This window comes from Populus trichocarpa, chromosome 19 (genome assembly GCF_000002775.5).
Source record: "Populus trichocarpa isolate Nisqually-1 chromosome 19, P.trichocarpa_v4.1, whole genome shotgun sequence".
Classification (NCBI taxonomy): Eukaryota; Viridiplantae; Streptophyta; class Magnoliopsida; order Malpighiales; family Salicaceae; genus Populus; species Populus trichocarpa.
In genome coordinates this window covers 13,114,506-13,140,308 of record NC_037303.2, presented here as the reverse complement: position 1 = coordinate 13,140,308, position 25,803 = coordinate 13,114,506, and the positions used below count along the sequence as shown (strand labels likewise).

The 25,803-nt window shown below is 30.9% G+C and overlaps 1 protein-coding gene across 9 annotated transcripts in view; it reads left to right on the top strand.

Moving 5' to 3' along the window:
* The window catches only part of LOC7494617 (probable LRR receptor-like serine/threonine-protein kinase At1g51810), a 29,203-nt gene extending 11,507 nt beyond the window's left edge, over positions 1–17,696 (top strand). For 2 of the 9 annotated variants that reach the window (XM_052449498.1, XM_052449490.1), the window contains 5 exons: positions 15,831–16,072; positions 16,172–16,298; positions 16,769–16,831; positions 16,916–17,105; positions 17,186–17,696. In XM_052449498.1, the coding sequence (XP_052305458.1) occupies positions 15,831–16,072; positions 16,172–16,298; positions 16,769–16,831; positions 16,916–17,105; positions 17,186–17,582 (1,019 nt within the window). In that variant the 3' untranslated portion in view covers positions 17,583–17,696. Of the gene's footprint in view, positions 1–13,637; positions 13,771–13,897; positions 13,970–14,472; positions 14,545–14,632; positions 14,714–15,074; positions 15,215–15,830; positions 16,073–16,171; positions 16,299–16,768; positions 16,832–16,915; positions 17,106–17,185 lie in introns of all 9 variants that reach the window. The other 7 variants (XM_052449493.1, XM_052449491.1, XM_052449492.1 and 4 more) reach the window with 7 other exon arrangements.
* The last annotated feature ends 8,107 nt before the right edge of the window (positions 17,697–25,803 follow it).

Sequence of the window (25,803 nt, the reverse complement as noted above, 5' to 3'; positions counted from 1 at the left end):
TAAAATGGTAGTTTATTTTGTATAAATATAAAAAAATGAGTTTGAATTTTCCCCTTATTTAAGTAATTTTGTGTATATATATGCTTGTAACAGGAAAGCCCCGAGCGTGGTGGCCTATTATGACAGTCACATGTGTTTGCCTATTGGTTGGAATTTGTGTGAATGATTTCTTTTTCTTGATTTCTTAAGAGTTAACATCAGAAAAACTTAATTTTTTTCTAAACACATTAGATCAATGTGGAACCTAATCCAAAAATATCTTTTACCGATGAAACAATACAAAGGTTTTCCTAGCATTAAAAGTTTATTTATTTTTGCTTTTAAAAGTTTTTTTTTTGAAAAAAATGATTTTTTAAAAAACATTCTTCAAATTAAATTTTTTTAATATTTTAAAATTATTTTGATGTAATAATGTTAAAAATAAAAAAAATTAAATATATTATTTTAATACATTTTTAAATAAAAAATATTTTAAAAAATAACATCTACTCTAATATCAACTATCACAGTAACAAATTTGGTCGTGATAAATAGAACTGGCTTAACTGTACTAGACAGGAAACCCAATCTCCAAAGCCAATCCATATCTCAATTTGCATATCCTTTATCTTTTGGTGAAAAATGTCACATACAGACGCCGAGTATCGGTAAAAGTAATGTGAAAAATGAACAAGAAATGTGGTGACTGCTAGTGTTTAGAAATGTAATATTTATTAAAGTGTTTTTTTATTTATAAATATATTAAAATAATATTTTTTTTATTTTATAAAAATTATTTTTAATATAGTACATCAAAATAACTTGAAAGCATAAAAAAATTAATTTGAAGTAAATATTTTATTTTAAATGCTTTTGAAATAAAAACCAAACAAGCTATTCATGGTAAAAAAAAAAAAAGATGTGTTGACTTAATCAGATATGATAAAGTATTCAATTGAAGTTTTTTTTGGCTAATTAGCATATACATAAATCTATTTTGAAAAATAATTAACCATAATAGCAGTAAGAAATTGTGATATTTAGTGCTAATTTTTTTTTATTTTTTAAAACATGTTTTCAGATCGGAAAAAAAACAACCTTTAATCAAAAGAGTGAGAATATTTGCTTGCTCCAAAGAAATTAATGACAGCATATGAAAGTAACATAATCTTCTCCCATGGTAAAAAATGATGGGTAGAAAGATAAACCTGACTTGATGATCATTTCACTTCTTTAGTACAGATATCACTGGCTTAGGATTAGTCTGGAAAATCGATTAAACCTGTATTTTTAAAAATTTTAAATTTTTTTATTAAAATTTTTTTGTTATGTTTTTGGATGGTTTTGATATGCGGATCTCAAAAATATTTTTTAAAAATAAAAAAATATTATTTTGATACATTCTAAGTGAAAAACACTTTGAACCATAACCATTATTACAATCCCAAACAGGTCCTTAGACTACAATGACAATCTAATCTGTAATTTAGAGGGTGTTTGAGAATATTAAAGAAGTTGTTTTTTAAAGTGTTTTTTGTTCAGAAATGCATTAAAATAATATGTATTTTTTTAAAAAAATTATTTTTAACATCAACACATTAAAACGATATAAAAAAATTAATTTAAAGTAAAAAATTTTTGAAACACAAAACCAAACAAATTATTAGTATAAAACGGATAAAAAAATTAATTTAAAATAAAAAAAAATTAAAAAAAAAATCTTTTTTAAAAATACTTTTAAAACACAAAACTAAACAAATTATTAGCATAAAACGGATAAAAAAATTAATTTAAAGTAAATACAAATTAAAAAAAATTAATCTTTTATAAAAACACTTTCAGACTAATTCATCCTCTTTCTGAATGTTTTTAATGTTTTTTTCTCCTTGTGATTCTGGTCATTGCACGCGTCAACATTCAAAGGGAGCCCCAACGCGGGATTATGTTTTCTTGTGGAGAAACCATCTGTCCTTATTAGAAGAGCTTCACAGTTCAGACTACCTTCCTTTTGGATTATATTAAGACGTGCTTGCTAGGTTGGAGTTTTTGAGGGTAATCCCCTGACTGGCTGTGTTTTTTGTTTGTTTACCTCTCGCATTAATTTCTTAATATCTTCATAATAAATTTGATCCTGAAAAAAAAGAAGAACCTTAAACGTTACGATCAATTATCCATTGTCGTCATCCCTGACTTAGAAACCATCTGTTTGTGCATAATATCTATTAAAACATTCTCAAAATAATCCATTGTCATCCTGACTTTGTATCATAAATATAGGTAACAAAAGTAAAAGCAACCGTTTGTGTGTTTTCCTTGCTTTGCAGGTGATGGTGTATGTCACATTTTCTGCTTCACCGGCAATGGCATATGAGTTCATGCGCCACCAGTGGTCACCACTATTCCGCCATTCCTAAAAGCTTCCAATATGATTTCCGAGTTTCTCACGGTCTCTCCAACACATTCCCTAATATTTGGAAGGAAAATTTTTGCACATTTTAAATTTTTAGTGTGTTTGAATTTAGTTTTAAAATTTTGAGTTTGTATTATTTTGTAAACGTGTGTAGTGTGTAATTTGTAGGTGTAAAATACTTTGGCATGTTTTAAAAAATATTGCATGGATTTTACAACAAGTTTGTAAAATTTCAAAGGACTTTGGTTTACATTTCAAAAAATACAAAAAAATTATTTGTTTCTTTTTAATATGTGAGATTACGAACTTATATATAAGATGTATTCTTGATATTAAATAAAAAGATAGTTTCTTTTATTTTCATTTTGTCAGTAGAATGATTAGGTTTTTACCCTGATAAGATAAAGATCTTTTTACCGAGGAGGACTTTTTGTCAACTTTAAATAAACCAACAATTAGAAAAGATAATATTTTTTTAGTTTATATCAAACAAACAAACAATACAATTTATCTAAGGTAAAACATATTAGGGATGTTAATATCTTTTCTTTACGCAATCAATCTCCTTACTCGAACTATAAGACTAGTTAGGGTTTTTAGTAGTTAAAATATTAGAGGGTGACTCTCATTTTTTTTTTACTGATAAAAAATAAAAAAAAAATTATTCTTCCTACCCACATCATTCCCAACTATCTTCATCCAATAAAATAATTTGTTGCGACGTCGACGTCGTATAATCACAACAAGATTGTTGGGACTTTCTTTATATATAGAAAAAAAAATTTACTCAAATTTCTATGTACTCAATCATTGAAAATAGTAAAAAAACCACACGAGAATGTATGAAGTGTTACATAGGGATAGCCCCCTGATGTCATTCTTTCCCTTAACAATGAGCTAAAAGCCTTATCTTTAAACAAGTTGATATGATTCATGACTATATAAATATCCATGAGCCATTTGGTAAAAAGGTCTAACATGGAAGCTCGCATTTTCTTTTCCAACCTCTGATAATCTCTTACAGTATCCTTGCAAATACAGACAACATAGCCTCAAAGGCTTTCCTCCTTCTATATTTGTGATAATCAACCATTTTATGGTCCTTAAACCTAACAAGAAAACTTATTTTATATGTGTTTATGATACTCAAACCCTCAGTCACAGTCCCCTAGCTCCTTCACCAACTTTTAAAAGACATTAATCTTTTCATGATCTTTGTCACTTAGACTCTGATGTAAAAGCATCACTTGATAGTAGGGGTGTTCGAAAAACCCTGATTATTTGTAATATTTACATTATCTTATGAGACCCAACCCGTCAAATTTAAATAATATGAATATTATAGATGATAGCAGGTTAAAAAATCTAAGAATGATATCACGTGTTGGTTGATAAGTTAGGATTTTTAAAACCCGGTCAACCTAACCCAACCTGTATATCTTATACTCGTTTTATCTTTATATTTGATAGTTTGTAGACTGAACATTTATTTTTATTTTATTTAGAAATATTTTGGCTCCAAAGATCTTGTTAGTCGACTTTTAATTATATTTTTTTAATGTAACAAATAAGAGTTTGTCTTTTTACTAGTGAGGAGAGAGGAGATAACTAGAATTTAATGGTCATATAAGATATGAAAATTAGATCTAATAGTGAAATGTTATTATATCTACCGTCCATGTTATGAATCCATCTCTAAATACAGATTGATGAAAATTAGCAATGTAAACTGAATGTAGATATTTGCAATATCTATAATTTTTTTTTAACTGAACCTGATATATCAATCGCAGGGATTAAAAAAACTAAATGAGTTGGATTTTAAATTTATAAATTCATTATGCTATTTCACCTATCACAAAAAATAAATAAATTATACAAAGACTTTTAAGTCCTGGACTCGGCGGTGCTTGCTGCATAGCTGTCCATACAAAGACTTGTTGGCGTTCTTATCACTCACAAACTGTGCAGTACGAATATTCATAGTATTTAAATTTGCGCTACATATTCTTAGATTCCAAATTTTCTTGACACTTCGAATTGCGTTGTTAGCTCATAACAACTTCTTTTTTTAAAACTCCCTCACAACGCAAACTAAAATCGCCAGAACAAGACTAAGATGGATGGTGGGCAAATACTGCTTTCTTATATAAAAGTATGGGTGATCCTCCTTTTGCTCTTAGCTACGTTTCAGAACTCAAAACTAGCTGCCAAAAATACTGAGCAGGATAAAAAAAGAAAGCTTGCTGAAGAAAACCCAGGTACTTCTGCTAGCTTTAAGACTAGAATACTGGTTCATCAAATTGCTGTAATTTGATTTGTGCTAAGTATATTTTTCGCTTAGTTTCTCCTAGCCAAATTACTCACACCCTGCTTGGTAAAAAAAAATAAAAATGCTTAAGTTCTAAGTCTATACTAATTATTTGTATTATACATGCAACGCGTATCCATGGTTGATTTTTTTTTTCTAATTACTTGAAACTTTAAATTTGAGTTGTAAATAAATCATGGATTTGAATTTCATTCAAAATTAAATTTATTAAGTTAAATTATCATACATCCTTTACTATCATCTTCCAAGTTTAAGTTGGCGAGATCATCTTCCAAGTAGCCTATTAGTTCATTTTCAAGAGAGTTAGCATTCGTTTTTGTTAAAAAATAATATAAATCATATCTAACATATAAGAAAGACACATATTTGATCTCAAAGAGTAATAAAGTTTAATTAATTAAACAAATAAGAAATTCCTAATATATAAAATAAAAAATATTAATTAGTAACTAGTAATAAATAAAAAATATTTACTGTATGCAACATCCTAACAAATTAAAAATGAATATAAAAATCTCAAATTTACAAGTTTATGTATAGCATCGAAACATTTTGTTTGAGAGTGGAATAACATATGTTTTTTAAAATATTTTTCGTTTAAAATATATTAAAATAATATTTTTTATTTTTTTTTAAATTATTTTTAATATCAACAAATCAAAATAATTAAAAATATAAAAAAATTATTTTAAAAAAATTATTATTTTTTTAAATATGGTTTTAAAAATGTTTCCAATCAGCCTCTGAATACAAGACTTCCACTTTTGTCTGGTTCACTTTTGTCTCTTCTTAGGAGAGTTAATTCTAAAATGACACGTTAACGGAAATTAATTCCAAAGAGGAGTGGTTCCTTTCAACAGTAAAGGTTGCAATCAAGATTGTAAACATATATTTTTTTTTATATGACATAAAAAATAAAATATAAATTTGAATAAGTAAATTTTTTAATTGATTATATATTGATAATTTTAGTTAAGAAATTAAATTAAAATTTATTAATATCTAATAAAAAAAGTCAATAATATTATAATTAATGAAGATCTAAATAAAATGAGAGATATATAGTATGAATAAAGAAATTAATGACATGAAAAAATAAAATATCTCAAAAAAAAAACTTTCTAATACAAGGGAGAAATCACTGAATGATAGCAAGTACATAAAAATCTGATGACAATTTAATTGTTCCCATCACAATAAGTTTTAATGGACTCAGGTTGCAAGTTAACGTGTATAAATTAGTAATTAACTAACACAATACAATAATAAAATAAGCTCCTAAACAATGTATAATGCACTAGAACAAACCAAAATTAAAACTAATTATTCAACAATAAATAAAAAAATAAATAGGATAATAAAAATAAAGTTTTCATGCTAAAATTCCTTCTTGTAGCTCAAAACTCTAATTTTCTGTCATTCTTGACAGATTTCAGTAATGATTTTAAACATATTGTTCACTCTCGTCTGAATGAATTGCTAAACTTACCATTGATGGTTGAAAAACTTGAGATGTCTAATTTCCAGTCCAACTTGAATCACATTAAAATCCAACATGTAACTTCAGATATGTACCAAATAGTACATAAATGTCTAATTTGATATATTTAACAAGATTCATCTGGTAACTGCAACCCTTTGAAACAATATGTTTTCAAGTTCTATTTGACCTGAAACTTTACCACAATATAGTTTCATGTGTTTAGTATTTTCTTGTAAAATTTTAGCTCGACCTGATGTATGGTTTGAAAGATATGTCTAATCTTGTAAAACAGGTCAACAAATATTTGAAGACCAAAATCAAACTTAACAGACTAAGTTTACTAATTTTACATAAATTAAGTTTAATTTTACTGATTTTTAAGTTTTTAATCTAATTTTACACATTAAATACATATTAATCTTATAAAATTGTCCAACTCCGCAAGTAAACTCGCGTCTTTAAATAACAATGTTTGCAATCATTGTCGTGGGCTAGCAACAAAACAACACTCTTATAAAACTTGAAAAGCATCATAAAAAAGACTCCTGACGACTTTTAAGTCTTCGGATCTTGCTCGTAGATATAAAACTCGGGATTGACATGACGAATTGATACATGACCTCACCAGCCTGAGTTGAAAGAAAAATAAACGGGAAAAACTTAAATGATTTAATTAGTCAAAAAGTTATGGTTGATTTATAACTTCGTGAATCCAGGATAATCAAAATCCAAGTTAAAATTTATTGATTTTTTTTTTCTGATAGCATATCTCTATGCATGAGACTTAATTTATATAATAAATTTATGTAGTTGACGGGTCCATGTTGTTTAAGGCAAGTTGAGTCCACTTGGTGCGAATATTTGAGTTGGCATGATTTTGACTTGGTAATGTGTAACGTGATAGAAAGGATAAATATAAAAAAATTAAAGAAAAAAAAATATAAAATAAATTTATTCTTAGAATAGTTTTGAAGTGAATTTTTAAATCATAAAGTACAAGAAAATGTATCTTATCTGTCTCCAACATTGTTTTTCCTGAAATAGTAATTAAATGCTAGTGATTGTTTAATGCCCTAGAAGTATCCTGCTGCTTCCCCATGAATCATCCAAAAAAAGAAAACAATTTCTTATAATTAAACTCATGAACGTATGGATCGATTGCTACTACATAAAATTTTTGTTTCAAGTTCTTGGTCTGCATTTTTCTATAATTCCTTGCTCTTATTTTCTTTCCTGATATTCAAGTTGGTGCTTTGCCTCTTCATGATTTAATGAATATTTGGCTTATTAAGAAAAAAAAATGGTAATTGATAACAATATGTTGGAGATAATCAGTCTAATCGTTCGGTTTTCTCTTCTAACCAAAATTTTGAAGGCATCAGCATTGATTGTGGGGCGTATGAAGATTATACGGATAGGAATACTGGAATATCTTACAAAACCGACAAAGATTTCATTAGTACGGGCAAGAATATGATCGTACCACCAGAGCATCACTTGACAATTCCTTACTTTGGGGATATGATGAATAGCTTGAGAACCTTTCCTGAAGGTAAAAGGAATTGTTATACATTGAAACCCATACAGGGTAAGAACCAAAACTATCTCGTCAGAGCTTTCTTTTACTATGGAAATTACGATTCTGAGAATCAAGCTCAAATAAATTTTGATCTATACCTCGGGGTAAACTATTGGACAACAGTACAGCCTGTCAAAGATACGCCGTGGAAATATTACATTAATATTCATTATTCAGTAACTGATACCATTTATGTGTGTCTCGTAAATACGGGTTCCGGAGTTCCTTTCATCAATGGATTGGATTTACGGTTCATGAATGATGATTCCCCGTATAGAAGTATGAATGGATCGTTGCTTCCTGAGGTGCGAGCTGACCTTGGCGGCAATAAAACCCAAAACTCCACGATGAACAGGTGAATTGTCCCTATTATCGTTTGTAACTAAATCATGTGCAACCTCATCCATAAGATATGATAAAAATTCTCATCATATATAGGTACCGTTTTGAAAAAGCTTGAGAATTTATAAGTGAGCGTTTTTACAGTAATTCTTTTTAAATATAAGGAGGAAGTTTATGTATAATATACAATATTCTTTTGGATAAATATCTATAATTTCACTGTATACCTTAGGGATATTGTATTTTATTATGGTTTTTAGAATGATTATCATTTGTAGTCTTTGACAGATCGATGTTTTGTTTTTGTTTTTCTTGTTTCTCTTCCACTTCTAAACCATGAATTTTTGGAGTTAACTTTCTCAACCCTTATCCAGAATCTTCCCCCAAGTCAATAATTCTGAAAATGAATTTAATACTTTTAGTTTTGGGCAGCAAGTTGAGCAGTCGTTGGCGAGGGATAGCTAGCAAATCTCTTCATTTGTGCCAAATGATATGTGTTTTTCCCCCCTTACGGATGCATACAATATTTTTAAATTATATACTTTACGTTGATAGATTATTGATCATTAAATCTTCATTGGTTGTTTTTTCTTCTCATATGTAAATAGTTTTTTAATAGTGCTTAGAATCAATGAACATCAAGAAATAGGAAATTTGGAGAATGAGAATATTACTACTTTATTTAGTACTTGTGTTATTGTTTCTCACATGCATTCAGGTACAAAGATGACGTGTACGATCGCATCTGGTGGTTTGACAACCTCGACGATGCAGTTTCAATTATTAACACCGAAGCAAATATTGATATCGGCAGTGATAATCCCTGCCGTCTACCAGTCGAAGTCTTGAGAACAGCGGTTCAGCCTCGAAATGGCCTTAATTCATTGAGCTACAACAAAAAATTATGGTATCCAGAGTATTTCCCACATGAGTTTCTTGTCTTCTTTCAGATTGCACCAGGCGAAATACGAGAATTCAACATTACTTTGAATGGCTTAAACTATGGTCCCTTTACCCTTGAATACTTGAAGCCATTGACCATACGTTCAAATATATCACAAGTTCAAGAAGATCAAGTTAGGTTTTCTATTGATGCAACGTTGCGGTCTCACCTTCCACCTATCCTAAATGCCTAGGAGATCTTCAAACTATGGCCACTCCCTGATTCACCGACAAACCAAACAGACGGTATGTTTTCTATTTCAATTCTGTTGAATGCTATAATAACCGTCATTAATGAATTGCTAGACTACTGGGATTGATTAATGGCAAATTACTTGGTGATTTTCTTACTAGTACAGCGAGGGCTGGCCTTGTCTTTTCCTTTCTTTGTTTTTTTGAAAGAGGTTTGTGATTTGGTGTTGTAGTTGTTTTAGCGATAATAATTTGAAAAAATAAGTTTAATAAAATTTATAATATGTAGTTTTTTTCTTAATTTAGTGATAAAGACAGAAACTAAAGATAACAACTAAATAAAAAACACAAAATTTATTTATGGGTGAAAGGGAATACAACATTAAATTCATAAGTTTATTCTCTGAAAATAAAAATAATAAAGTTTGTATTTTTAGAAGGTTTGCAAACTTTAACTAGGTCAGAAATCTTATCCTATCTAGAAAACAAAAATAAAAATCTGAAATTACAAAGAAAAAAAATAAAAAATTCAAAAATAGCATGAAATTCAAAAATAATAAGAAAAATAATAAAACTAGTAAAACCAGGGTCGTGGGGCGAGGTTTGTAAAATTTAAAGATCTAATAGTCCACAAAGCAACACAGAAACAACTTCAAAGGAAAACTGTAATACCCTCAAATTATAATGTCATGAAATCTTAAATATTTCTTTACTAATATCAAGTATTGAATAATATGTCTAAGATTATGAGATTTTTTTTTTGAAATTTCGGCAGAGTTTTCTTTGTTTTTTGATGTTACCAAGTTATTAACTAGACTTCATTCAATCACAATACACAAATTTTCCACTTCGATCCAACCATCCTGGATCATATCCCATCTCATCATACAATATTCCACATAACCATACTTCGTTGTGCTTTCTCAACCTTACATCATCAACAAATAAAATATTAACTACAAACAAATATAAACTCAAATGATTCATATTGAACTAATTATTACATTAGCATGCATCCATCTTTTAAACATGCATGATTATAATTACTAAGTATTCTTTTCGAATAGTTTACTAATATTAGTTCCTTACTCATACTTTCTAAATGTATAAATACCAAAAGCAAATATCTTTAGGATACACATATTAAAATCTACATATAATACAAATTACATATAAAACAAAAGATATTACATCCCACAAAATAAACAGATTTAAACACAAAACCCATATTTAACGCTCCGCATCACCTCGTGAAAAACCTGTATACATAACATTAATAAGAAATAAAGAAGATAACACATTAAAAATGATAAAGCTATTATGTTAACAATTCTTCAAAATATATCAAATTGTCTTTCATCACTAACTTACTACATATCAACATTAATAACCCATTCATAATTTATTAATCCTATACTTATAGGACTTCTGCAATTAACACTCATTGCTTAACTTTTAATTTGATAATTCACAATTTTACCTCAAACCCGACTAACCCTCTTCGATAACCAACAATCAAATCGGTAATTCCATACACATTACCCAACATCCGGCTATTCTCTAATAATAGCCAATATGACCGGTAATTCCATACGAATTACCCAACATTCGGCTATTCTTTATTAATAGTCAATCTAACTGGTAATTCCATATGAATTAGCCACCATCCGGCTATTCTCTATTAATAGCCAATTTAACCGGTAATTCCATATGAATTACATCCGGTTATTCTCTAATAATAGCCAATCTAACTGATAATTTCATACGAATTACCCAACATCCGGCTATTTTCTATTAATAGCCAATCTAACCGGTAATTCCATACGAATTATCCAACATCTGAATTATAATACAAACAAGTTTCTTCTTCTGCTTTTTTCATAACAATATGTCATAAACAACTCATAACTAATAATGAAACTTTGAATTTTAAAAGAAAGTGATGAATCACCTATCGTCTGCTCGTGATGGCATAGCTTCTCCTGCCTGATGCCTTGCTCCCGAAACAACTCCTGAATCAATCAAATTGCACTACATTATTAATTCATTATTATTTCTCCTACGTGCCTACATTGGAAGCACGTAATATTTTTTTATTTAATTGGGTTTTGCACTAAAATTTTCATTCATTTGTCACCTCATTTTCAACATATAGTTTTAATCAATTTTCTTCTTTTAACTCACTTAAAGAATTCTTCCATGAACTATTCCTAGCATTTATTTATTCCTTCTTTTCACATTCTTATGATGTTTCTTTACTTGTTATACTTCAAATAATTAAGATAAAGGACGTCATTTCTCAAACATAAAACAATCAAAACCTCTTTCCTTTATTTCCTCATCCTTAGTTACAAGTTCATTTCTTCAAACTTATTCAATTTCTTTTTTATTTACTACGTACATTCACTATTTCTATACTATTCTACCTCAATTCCATCATGTTTACTACTTTTCTTAAAATCCCAAAATTCTCATAAGAACCCTAATTTAAAAACTCAAGAATATAAGAAATTAAATCAAATTTAATTGTCATTGTCTGATTACTTAAATAAACTCAAAAACATTCATTCAAGTAAGAATCCTAATTTTTCATGCTTACCAATCTAAGTTCTCCCAACTTCTCTTCTCCTCCTAGTGTGGCCAGCCCTCCTCTCCTTTCTTATATATTTCTTCACTTGATTCTTCCTTAATTTAATGTTCTAAGTCTTTCAATCTTACAAGTTTCAAAGCTTTCTCTCACTTTTTCTTGTTTTTCTCTTGATTTCTAACGTTCTTCTCTTGTTTTTTTCTTTTCACATTTTGTTTCTGCCCAGTTGGCTTATAATAGAAAAGGAGCTGATTTGTTTTATTTTTAATGGCAAATAATCATTTTACCCTTAATGAGTCTTTTTGCTTATATTTGACGGTCTTTTTTTTTACTAGCACTACCGAGCTTCGTTCATCCTAAAATTTTAACCAGATTTTATTCAATATATTTTAAGATTCCTCATAAAATTTCAGCTCAATCTGATTGTCGGATTGAAAATTACATCCAATAACGTAAAACTAGTCAAATTGTGATTTTTCATCAAATTTCCGAATTTCTCTAAAAATTCTGAAATTTTAACCCAAGCTAAGGCATCATATGAGAAGGCTCCATGCAAGTTTTTAGAATTTTTTGATAACCCGATCGAGAGTTATGAATTTTTTTTATTTTACATGAAATTAGTCCATTTATGATTTTTTACCCAGAGGTTTTACCAAAACAACCTTTGGAATCTCCTGTAAAAATTTGACAGCAATCCAATGATTGAAATAAAAGTTATGGCCCTTTTGAACTGTTATTCTGGTATGATGCTACCATATTTATTCTTGGTCATAGACATGTCCCCTTGGTCTATAAATGTATCTTCTAGGTCATCCATATAACATATCTGAGTCAGATCCTTATATAGCTATGATAGACCCACACCTAACTGCTCAAATCACCCGTTATCGTAGGTCCGGTAACATTATCTAGTTTTCAAGAGAGAGTTTCCAGTTGGATCTATGTAATACTATAATATGTGAATAAAGATTAATTCCAACAACTGAATCTTATGGAAATTAATTTTCAGACCGAAACATAATTCATACCATTAGAGGGTTCACTTTACCGTGAATAAAGATTGCAAACTGACCGATAAGAACACCAAGGTGTCATCTCAATTGTAGCCCTTTTGAATAAACCAACCTCTGATGTACAATGAAACAAGAATGGAGATAACAAATCACGTTGACAAATTCCTCGTGTGACCTTGAACTCTCTAGTAGGAGACCCGTTAATAATTAAGAACTGATAATTGAGAAGTAAAGAGACATGCATATATTAAACTTCTCCATTTAGCCCCCAAACCCATATATCCCATAATATCATCAAGATAATTCTAGGATACAGAATCAAAAGCTTTATGGAAATCCACTTTGAAGATCATGAACCACTTTATTGCTTATCATAAAACCATCAACAATCTAACGTCCAATTATAAAGGCAATTTGATTATCACTAATAAGATCCTTGCTAACATGTTTGAGTCTGTTGGAAAGAATCTTTGCAAGAACTTTATATAGACCATTAAACAAACCAGTTGGCCTATAATCTGAAAATTCAATTGGAATCTTATAAAATCATACACATGATTTGTTTGATAGCCACCGTACAAATGATAAAGCCTAATGACTAATTGAGATATATATATATATATATATATTTTATATTCATCATAAAAAATTATTCTCGTCACAAAAAGGTGAGATCGAGATTTTTTTGATATAAAGGCCTTTACCTAGTATATAGCGATTCTCTCTTATAAATCTAAAGTTATGCACTTCTCACCCTTTTTAACCTAAATTATCATAGTTGATGCAATCATGGCCATCAAGAAAGCATACAAAATAGATCGAGTTAACTGGCAAGGAGATCCATGTTTGCCACTTACTACGTGGTCTGGTTTGCAGTGCAACAATGATAATCCTCCAAGGATCATCTCGCTGTGAGTTCCCTCATAAATTCCGTATAATTATTGGAATATTTTCTGGAAGTTATTTTTGAAGAACAACCACTTAGATACGACATTCAGTATCTCAATATCTTACTCTTTTACAATTAATTGTGAGCAGGAATCTAAGTTCAAGTCAATTATCAGGGAATATAGATGTTTCACTCTTGAGCCTCACAGCAATCCAATCCTTGTAAGTGTTAATAACCAAGTTGTAACAGGTTTTAATACTAATAAACTACCCTGGCAATGGCTACTAGATATCTAGCACTAGAATGACAATCACTACTAGAATTTCTTACGGACTTTATTCTATTTGAAGAGAACTATTGTTTATTGGTTCGAGACCCTTGAAATTAGAGGGCACCTCAGTCTTATGATGAGACATTATCTTATGGAAGTCTGAAGGTGATGTTATGAATATTCCATATGGAAATTGGCTAGAGGTGTATGAAGGGCTCATGCATCTTATAAGCTGAAGCATAACCACTCTCCCTATATGTATTTTTTCTGGACAAAATCCTCCAAGCCAACGATTGGGATATCTGGCTCCACCAAAGTTGCAAAAATGGGTGTTCATACTTCAGATCAGTGGAGGAAGAACCTCTATTTTTTTCCCAACTATTGCATACTTTTGTCATCTATTTCTTTACAAAATGTGATTGTTTGTTATTTTTTCTTCACATTTTCTTTCAGGGATTTATCAAACAATGAATTGACAGGGACAGTGCCAGAAGCTTTTGCGCAGCTACCAAATCTTACTAGCATGTAATTTAACATACTCTGGTTTTTACCACAAGAAGTTTTTACAAGGATTACCATGGTGAATGGTGACTTTTTTTTTCCCTTTTTGCAGATATTTGAGCGGGAACAAACTCACAGGTGCAGTTCCTCATGGTCTCAAGGAAAAGTCTAACAATGGACAGTTGCAACTGAGGTTTGGTTATCATCTTTAATGATTACAACTTATCTGCATGTTAATTAAACAATCATTCTCCTTTGGTTCTTCTCTAACTTCTTTTCTTACATATGAAGTTAACATTGTTTTGATTTTTCATAAATTGAAATTAAACGTTAAGGAACAAAAAGGAGTCAGAAAATAGATTATACAAATCCATTCCCTTTGCATGTTAGTACGAGTTTAAGGAATTATGTAACTGATACAATTCTTCGGTATATTTCACAGTGATCTTGCTAACTTTCTAAAGCTAACCATGATCACTTTGATTGGGTTATTTGTTACTGGTATATAATCATTGATTCTCAGTTACATCTGACAATATTTTACTTAATGCAAGTTTGGAAGGAAATCTGGATTTATGCAAGATGGATACATGTGAAAAGAAGAAGTTTTCTGTTTCAGTTATTGCATCTGTCATATCAGTTTCGATGCTCCTCCTCCTTAGCATTATAACCATCTTCTGGAGGTTGAAAGGAGGTGAATTCTTTCTCTTTCACTTATCTTCTCGGTATTCTTTCCCCTCTTTTGAGTGTTGTTAACTAAATCCTAGAATAACATAGAGTAATTTTGGCTTACAAGATGCTTTGTGTTTTCTATAAAATCATTGATGATCTATACATCCCATGGCTTACATATATGACCTAAAATATTGGAATATTATTTTATTCCAATATTATTTTATTTTATGAGTCTATCTTATATGTAAGCACTGTATTCAACTTAATAGAATATTATTTTATGAGTCTATCTTATATGTAAGCACTTTAGTTTTTTCATTCATTTTCAATATATATATATATATATATATATATATATATATATATATATATATATATATATCATTCATATTATGCGCTCCCAACAACTTTTATATTACCTATCATCTCATAATTCTAATCTGGATACCACCCCCAATACCTCATTTCCTTCTTGCAACTTAGCAGATGAGAATACGATTCAGCATGTAATCAGTAAGCAATAACATAGTTTTGACATGTAAATATGATGACATATATAGTTGCTTACTTTAGTATCTCTATTAAAATATTGGAATATTTATCGCTTTATAAAAAAACAAAATTTTCCTTTGCAGGGAGATTGAATGTGTCATTATCTTTCTCAGTGGGCTTATCTAGAAAAGAATTGTCACTGAAATCAAAGAATCAACCATTTACATACACTGAAATAGTTAGCATTACCAATAATTTCCAAACCATTATTGGAGAAGGAGGATTTGGAAAAGTATATCTTGGAAACCTAAAAGATGGTCGTCAAGTTGCTGTCAAGTTGTTATCTCAATCCTCAAGGCAAGGTTATAAAGAATTTCTAGCGGAGGTAACAAATTAGTTAGCTTTCTCCTTTCCTGTAGAGGACAAGAGAGATGCACCAAATATTTTTCTTTCAGCTATGACAGAGTAGTGTTTCCAAATGCAGGTCCAACTATTGATGATTGTTCATCACAGAAACTTGGTGTCCCTCATTGGTTACTGTAATGAGCATGCAAATATGGCACTTGTTTATGAATACATGGCAAATGGGAACTTGAAGGAGCAATTGTTAGGTATTTATAGAATTACTCTCATAAACATAGAATTCTTCAATTATTTTAGGATAAAAACTAGTTTACAGATAGAACTCTCACTCAGATTTGTACGAATTTATCATTATTAAATAATAATATAAATTATATTTTGTAATCTCACCTAATAACTTAAGCTTTTATGTTGAGATGATTTTTTAACATGGTATCAGAGCCTTGATAACCAAGATGTCATGAGTTCGAATCTCATTATAGGTCTCTGCAAATTTCAAGTCCATAGAGCTTTCACTTAAGGGGGGTGTTAGATAATAATTTAAATCACATCTTAAGACCTCACTCAATAGCTTAAACTTTTAAGTTGAAATTATTCTTTGGTAATCATCTAGTATCGATGAACTTCTATGTGTAATGAAACATAATTCCTGTTGCATTCATCACATTGCAAAGTTTATTGTTTAATTTATGATCTTAGTGTGTTTTTGTGGCTGCAGAAAATAGCACAAATATGTTGAAATGGAGGGAAAGGCTGCAAATTGCAGTAGACACAGCACAAGGTCTCACTCTAGTGCCTGAGTTATTTTTTCTTCATTTTTGTTCTGCAAATTTTGTTGGATTAACTGGCATTATCGAACTCGCAGGTTTGGAATATTTGCATAATGGTTGCAAACCGCCAATAGTCCATAGAGATTTGAAATCATCCAACATCTTATTAACTAAAAACCTTCATGCCAAGATTGCTGATTTCGGGCTGTCCAAAGCATTCGCCACCGAAGGAGACTCGCATGTCATAACTGTACCTGCAGGCACGCCCGGATACATTGATCCTGAGTACGTATTCACACTTAATGTTAATCTTCTCGCACAATGTTCGTTCTCCTAGAATAATTATTATTATATTCTGTATGCAGATTTCGAGCATCAGGAAACTTAAATAAGAAAAGTGATGTTTACAGTTTCGGTATTCTTCTATGTGAGCTAATAACTGGTCAACCGCCTTTAATAAGGGGCCATCAGGGCCACACTCACATACTTCAATGGGTGAGTCCTCTAATTGAAATAGGGGATATCCAAAGCATTATCGATCCAAGGCTGCAAGGTGAATTCAACACTAATTGTGCTTGGAAAGCTCTGGAGATAGCACTATCCTGCGTGCCCCCGACTTCAACACAAAGGCCGGACATGAGTGATATTTTGGGAGAGCTAAAGGAATGTCTGGCCATGGAGATGTCATCTGAAATGAGCATGCGCGGTTCCGTTGAAATGAGCTTGGTGCTTGGCACAGATATGGCTCCAAATCTTAGGTAGTTAAGAAACAATAACGGTTTGTTTGTTGTTAAAACCGCTACAGCTTGAACTAAATTGTATATATAGATAAAACATTATTATAGTATAAATTTACCCTCGACGTCCTTCCTTAAACCTATCTCTAGATAAGTCTTAGCAAAGCTTTTAATTTGCAAAAATCTTCTCATTTCAAAACCCTTGTAAGAATATATGCAACTTGATTAATGAATTTAACATAACCCAGTCACACCTCTTTTTTTCTTATGCACTCTCTAATAGAGGGATATCTGCTGTTTGCATGCTCATTTCTCTTATAAAAAAATTGGGTTTTTTTTCCTAAAATAATTGTAGAGTTATTATCAACAAAAATCTTTATGCTTTTGTCTCGACACATGTGCATTATCTCGAAAATTCTCTTTAACTACACACAAATGTAAAAAAATCATTGTCACATGTCAAAAAATCAATCCAAAATCTTAAATTATTATGTGAGGTCTTAATATATGATTTATATTATTCTCTAATACATTCTCTCAAGTGAAAGCATTTTAAACTTAAAACATGCATAAACTCACATTACCTTGTATTTTATTTTTTTATCAAATAAATAAGAATAGTGAAATTTAAATTTGTAACTGATTAGTTATCAAAACTTTAATACTATATTAAAAAAACAAATTCAATCAAAAATATTAAACTATTAAATAAAATCTCAAAATATAATTTATATTATTGTCTTCTAACACCACACCACACCACACATATTCTGCCTTAAAAGTAGAAAGAGTCAAGGAAACAACGTCACATAACCATCACACTACTCCTGGTTGACAAATCAACCACCACAACCCATACCAACCCATTGATGACCATCCTTTTCTTCCCTCTAAATCCACCATTAGTGATCATCATCAGACCCGATCTACTCTGAAATAAACCCAATGGATTGATATGCTTTTGCTTATTCCTCGTTTAGCCTCCAAACACTAACCCCATAACGAACACAACTCCACTTGTTAAAACAACCTCCTTCTTCATCATGACAACCCATATAGATTATCCTACTACATATAAAGAGAGAGAGAGAGAGAAAGAGAGAGAGAGAAGAAGTTGTAAAGAAAAATGAACATGACAGTTCCAAAAACCCTGTTAGCGAAGGTGTGAATCATCGTTAGCAGCAACAAGTGGAAAGAGATTAAAAAGCTTATAAGCCACCTCTATTCCACCCATTTCTAGTAGCATTCTAAGGTTATAAACTTCTTTTTCATTCCTATTTTATTATTTAAACCTATTTTCACAAGTTTTTTTTTAATTATTAAAAGTATTAAGGTACATATTATTGTGTGGCAATACCGCTGTATGATTCCGCTAAGAAAATTATTTTCCAAGAAAGAATATGGTTGGAAATCAATATTCTCCGATGAGTTGGAAAAATCAAGCATCTTTGCCCCAAGTTCTTCCTGCCAAACCTGAAGCCTTCTTCTCTAAACAAGCTTCCAACTCCAAGGACTTCCTTTCTAAAAGTACCCAAACACGCAATTATATTGTGTTTTTACTCTACAAGATTGTACTAGAGGCATTGTCTATGCTTCGTCACGGGAATGGACAAATCTGTCAATTATGTAGTTCGCAATTGCAAAAACAAACAAAAAATAAAAACCCTAGAATGATAGGAAAAGAAGGTTTCACATTACGAAGGAAACATGATAAACTATATATAGCGGTGGCTTAACAAAGAAGCGATTGAATTTGCTAGGACGCGTAAAGAATCAAAGAGCTCTTATATACGAATGCAAAAAAATAAAAATAAAAACCTTAAAACATAAAAATAAAAATAACTATTTAAAGTCTTGGAGTGGATTAAAAGGTCTGGACTTTTATACCAAAAAAAAAAAGAAAAAAGAAAATGAAGCATGCAGTGGAAAGCTTAGGAGTTACACAATAAATTAGTTTGAGAAATAATTTAAGTCAAAAGATAAAAAAAAAAAGTTGAAATAGTAGACTGAACTTATTAAATGTTTCCATATTAAAATAAGTTTGGACCTAATAAGTTTTATAAGAGTTATGAAGTTTGGATTAGAAGAAAGATAAGACATGCTATAGGAAAGATCTACACTTGTAAAAGAAACTAATTAAAACACATGAGATAATATAGATGGGCAGTTTTAGTTGTTCATCCTTAAAATGAGGAGCAATGGAGAAAGTGGGTGGTTAACAAGAAGTTATCCATCAAAATCCACCTAGAATCTTCATATCATTTTCTGGTCTGATGTGTTTATACTTGGAAAATTTGGTCTCGTTTCCTATCTTGATAGGGTGTCAAATGGATTATGTCGCAGTCGCTATCAGTTAATTTTTCAATGGCCTTCTCTTGCCAAAGGAAAATTCCAAAGGAAGTTTGGATCAATCTCTCTTATGGTATAGCTTGGGGTATATGGCTAGCGAGAAATGACTTTGTGTTTAATGGTCGAGCTCGTATCTGGGATAAGATTTTTTATCTCATTTTACATCGATTGGTTTTGTGGTTGCGATCAAAGAATAAAGAATTTCATTACACGGGGCTTGACTTCGTTCATAATGCTGAGGGTATTTTTCTTTGGACTAACAATGGAAGGGGGAAGGCTCCGTAGCTTCTGATTCATTAATTTCTTGGTATTTGACTGTAGAGGTGGTGATTTTTTGGGGTTGTTGTTGCCTCTATTTGTGGGTCATCCATGGTTTGAGATTGTGGGGATCCCATGTTATATATGCTGCATCTTAAGGCTTTGCTAATATTATTTTCGTGTTTATATAGGAGTAATTAAGAGGAGACTTCACTTTCCTTTGTTGTACTTTTACTTATCCTTTAATTTATACTTTTCAGTCTTGATGACCGTTTAATTAAATCCTCGATCATTATCAAAAAAAAATAATAACAAGAAGTTATCCATGACTTATCCTATATAAACCAAAGCTGAAGGAAGAAATACATAACAATTGAACAAAAACAAAATCAATAATAACAATTATCGTACCCGACAGCCTAAATTTGTTTTTCAAAGAAAAGAATATATTTTTGGTATCTTGTTCTTTAATGGAAACAACCTTATTTAAGGAGTCGTCACCTAATATTATGGTCACTAGAAACCCTAACTGGTCAGTAGAGATTATACGGTAGGAAACTGGTTACACAAAAGAGAAGATATCTTTGATGTTTTCCTATAATATTCCTGACCCTAACGTTAGTGAATATTCGATTACAGATACTTCTAATTCCGGCGTTGGTAAACATTACGTAGCTAAAAAAATATGATATTCATTGCTTTGGTGCCAGTGAATAAACCAATAAAATGAATTTGAAACAAAACATGCATATTGTTTTATCTCTTTTTTTTAAGAAAAAAAATAAAATATATCAAATATCATATTTGTATTTCACAGTAAAAATTTATCGATCAAATATATTATGAAATACCCTAAAACAATACGAGGAACTACAAATAAATTATAAAGGGTCCACAAATTTTTTTGGAATTTTTTTATATTAAAAAGGGACTCTTTGCTCAAATATCAAAATAAAAAAAAAACTAAAATAAAAGGGATGAGGCCAGCAGGGCCTGAGGCCCGTTTTTTTTTTTTAAAGGATTTGGTCTAGCCTCTATAATTAAGCTAGACTCAGCTGACCCAGCCCGATCATTAGCCCAAGCCAGTGACCCGGCCGTGTGGTAGGGACGCATTAGCTAATTCACGCGTGCACTTCACTGCAAAAACTGAAAATTGCAAAAGCGGGGCAAAGGAAAGAAGAACCTACCTGGAGACGAAGCCGAATGCACTGGTGTGCTGATTGATCATATGCTTTATCCTCTGTGTTTTGTTTTCCTCTTCGTCTTCCCGTGTTCTTTTCTTCTGTCTTTGGTATTCTGTCCTTGTCCCTGTGTTTTTGTTCTTCTCTGTTTTTTTGTCTCTCTGCTCTCCTCGTTCCTCTGTTTTTTTTTTTCCTCTCTTCCCTCCAGTTCCTCCTTAGTTCGTCCTCTGGGTTCTATCCTTTTCATTTATGTCCCCTGGTTTCTGTCCTGGGTTCTTTCTGTGTTTCCGTTTTTTTCTTTGTTCTTCGTCCGTGGGTTTTTATTTTTTCTCTGTTATCTGGTTCCTCGCTTCCCCAGTTCGTTCCCTCGGGTTCTATCCTCTCAGTTCGTCCTCAGTTCCCCCGGATTCTCCCTCCAGTTCTCCGGTCCTCCTTTCTACTGTCTTTGCTCTGTTCTGTTTTTTTCCTGGTATTCTCTCGTCCCTCCTCCGGTTTTTTTGTGTTATTTCTGCCTCTCTTTTTTTCGTCTTTTTTTTCTGTGTTAGTTCCCAGTCTTCATTTTTTCTTCATCCCCCTGGATGCGTTGGTAACGGCATGCATATTATCTTTATTTGTCAAAAACATATTTTTAACACGGCATGAAAAATACAAAATAAACTTGGATTATAAAATCATAAAATTATAAGGAATTTTTTTTTTATATTTAGTTCAAACACCTTAAAATACATGGTTCAAATAAAAATTCATACATAGTTCAAGCACCTTAAAATAAATGATTCAAATAAAAATTCATATATAGTTTAAACATCTTAAAATACATGGTTCAACAATTCAATATCTATAACATGTTCCCATCCCACATCGAGTCTATTACCAGAAGAATTTTTTTTAGATGCCATAAGTTCAACAATTCAAGAATCAACTTAAATCAACTTTGTAATCAAACCAAACACAATATGATTCTAATTAAATTTTTGTTAAAAACAGGTACCATAATACATGTGTTACAAATAATATATATATTTTTAATATTAATACATCAAAACGATTTAAAAATATAAATAAAAAATTAATTTATAACTTAAAAAAATTAAAAAATACTTTAAAAACATGACAAACACTACCTGACCTAGGGGTGAGCAAAAAAACCAAGAAAACCGAGAAAAAAATAATTGAAAAAACCGATTAAAATTTTGAAAAAACCAGCCGGTTCAGTTTCGGTTTTAAAAGCCTAAAACCGAGAAACCCGAACCAAACCGAACCCAAACCGAAAAAAACCCGAGCCAAATCGGCAAAAAACCGAGCCAAAACTAAGCCAAACTGAAAAAACCGAGCCAAACTGGTTTGAACCGGTTGTTGTCCAAAAAAACCGAAACGAAACCAGTCGGTTTCAACCGGTTTCGGTTTGGTTTTTTTAAATTTTTTTGATTTGGTTACTTTTTTTTTTAATAAAAAGCGAACCGAATCGAACCGAACTGAACTGAAAATAATCATCCCTAACCTGTCCAGGCTAGAAATAGCTTTTGTTTATAACATTTGTGATGAGAGACACTATTGGTAGGTGAGATATTAAAAAAGTTAAGTTAATAAGTAATTAAGGAGGAGTTAATCAATAGAGGTTAATTGTGCAGTTGAAGTGAAGGCAAGAGGGGATATACTGGGAATCGAGCCTGACAAGGAAGTCTGCCATGTCATCCCCTTCGAGGAATGTCTTTTGTGTGGACAAATGGCATGCCGCTATTGGTCTGAAGGAAACATATATTGCATTATTGCAGTGCAATATATGTTTTTGTTGAAATCGTAAAATGGGTAACAAAATCGTGATTTTATCGATTTCATTCGATTTCAACCTGATTTTATAAATTTTCGAGTTTTTAAGGTGATTTTTTACATTAAGCATATATTAACCAGTAAAATCATATAATTTTACGAGTTGAGTCGTGATTTTAACAATCTTGATCTTTACTGCTGAAACAGCTACATTGCCTTTATTGTTGAAACGGTTCTTGAGGAATAAGGTGATGAATAGTACTGCTGAAATGGTTCTTGAGGAAGAAGGTGATGAATAATTTTTTTTTTAAATAGCGCTGTTTTCTTGACTAAAATGGTTATTTGCAATTGTGCCCCTGAATCAAATATAATTGGACCCTTTTATTTCGGCATAATTTATAAAAGGGTCCTTGTATTTTAATTTTTTGCAATCTTACCCAAATCAGCTCCAGCTTAACTTTGATAATTCTTCAATTAAGCCCCTGAATTCCTTAATTACAAGTTCAATTAAGTCCCCAAATTTATCAAATCTACAATTATGCTCTTGATTTGATTAATTAAACTAATCCAAAGTTTAATTAAGTCCCCAATCTTCCAATTTATATTATCTTGACCCAAATTTCAATTTATTCTTCATTCATATCGTTTTTTTCAATTCATTCATTGTTCTTTTTCTTTTTTCATTTCATTCATTTTTTCATTTTTTTATAATCACTTATTTTATGATTTTTTTTCTTTTTCTATTATTTTTATATAGAAAATAAATTAAAGGAGTTAAAAATTAGATTAATATAATTGCCCCTTCTTTATAATATTTATGATGCAAATAAATTGGAAAATTTAATTTTCTTTTGGCTTTGCGTAGTAAATTTATAAAGAAAAGTAGATTTAAAAAGAACTTTTGTATTTGTTTAGGGTCTTTAAAACTTTGAAAACAGTAGATTGACAGATGACCTGAGATTGAGAAACTAGTCATTTGAAAGGCGATCTACATTGTCAATGAAAAATTAAAAAATAAATAAATTTATATATATATTTTTTATATTTTTTCTTGAAAAATTCAAAATTGTTTCAGGTGGAAGGGGAAAACAATCTCAGAGGTTGGCAAGAGCATATCAACAAAAGATATCAGGCTTCTATTATTCATGGCCTCTCACTTCTTAAATCACCTCTTTCTGAAACATGATAGTCTATCTATGTTGTTATCAGCACAGACTCTAAAATAGAAGTGGCTTTGAAGAGCAACTGCTGGTTTTAGATTGGCAATGAGCGCAATATTCACTTCTAAATAGGCAAGTGGCTAGCTGGTGGGCTGTTAAAAGATCTTTATCCACACCTTTTCTCCTTTATCACAACACCTTCTCCCTACTTGTTAGATATAGGGGACAATGCTACAACTTTGTGGCAATGAAGACTTCACTGAAAAGATGCTTGCGGACATTAGAAGAGGAGCTATTAAATAACATGAATCAGCTGTTAGCAGGGGTAACATTGCAGTTGTCAAAGAACCATCTCAATTCAATAATTTAAACTATCAGGTGAGATCCCAGGATATGATTTATATTATTTTCTAACACACTCCCTCAAGTAAAAGCCCTTTGGGCTTGAAACTTGCACAGATCCACTTTACTTTGTGCTTAATTTTTATCAAATAAATAGGGATGGTGAAATTCGAACTCGTGACCGCTTGGTCATCAAGGCTCTGATACCATGTCAACGAATCATCTCAACCCAATAGCTTAAACTATTAAGTGAGATCCCAGAATATAATTTATATTATTTTCTAACCGCAGTCATGCAGAGGTGATAAAAAAATATGGGTAGGAGGAGACACAAGCGGGGCTATATATCAAGTATGACAATGATTTAATTGATAACATTCTATTTCTAGGAAACTTCGTATTCACTTCCCTTTTGTCGAAAGGATCTGCCCCACCAAAGGTAGAAATGTTCATATGGATATTGCTCCAAAACAGAGTATATACAAGAGCCTTTCTAGCACACCGCCATTTACTACATCCCAGTCAAGTTATATATCCCTTTTGTGAACATGAAAAAGAGCATGCTCCTCATCTTTTCCTTCATTGCTACCACATGTGGAGATTATGGAAATGATTTTTGAGTTGGTTTGATACTTAAGTGTATGTTAAATACAATAGATCAAGTCATCTGGCAATGGAGCGACATGGTCAAAGGTAAGTTCTAGCAAAATGTTTTCACAATGCTATCGTATAGAATTTTATGGGGGTATTTGGACTGCAAAAAACAAGCTGATCTTCAAAGATATATAAGAAGCTTAATTGGAATACATTGTTTCAACTCATACTCCATCGTCTTGCACTATAGTTAAATGTCTGGAATAATAATTTTTCATATACAAAGAATGGTTTGATTAAAGATCCTTAAGGTATTTTGACATGGTCTAATAAGTTATGAGTTCTTGTTTGTAGGAGCTTGTTAGCAGCATCTCCTATGTAACGTCCTTTTATGTTCTCATCTATTTAACTTCCTGTTTATCATACCATTAATGGTATACTGGTTTTATCAATAAATTAATAACTTCCTGTTTTTAAGTTTCTTTAGTTAGGTCATTCATCAAACGTAAATTAAGCTCTCAATGAGAGGAAAATGTAGGGTTGGAAAAAAGTTAGGTAGGAAGTGATAATCAGTACATACCAAGCCAAGTAA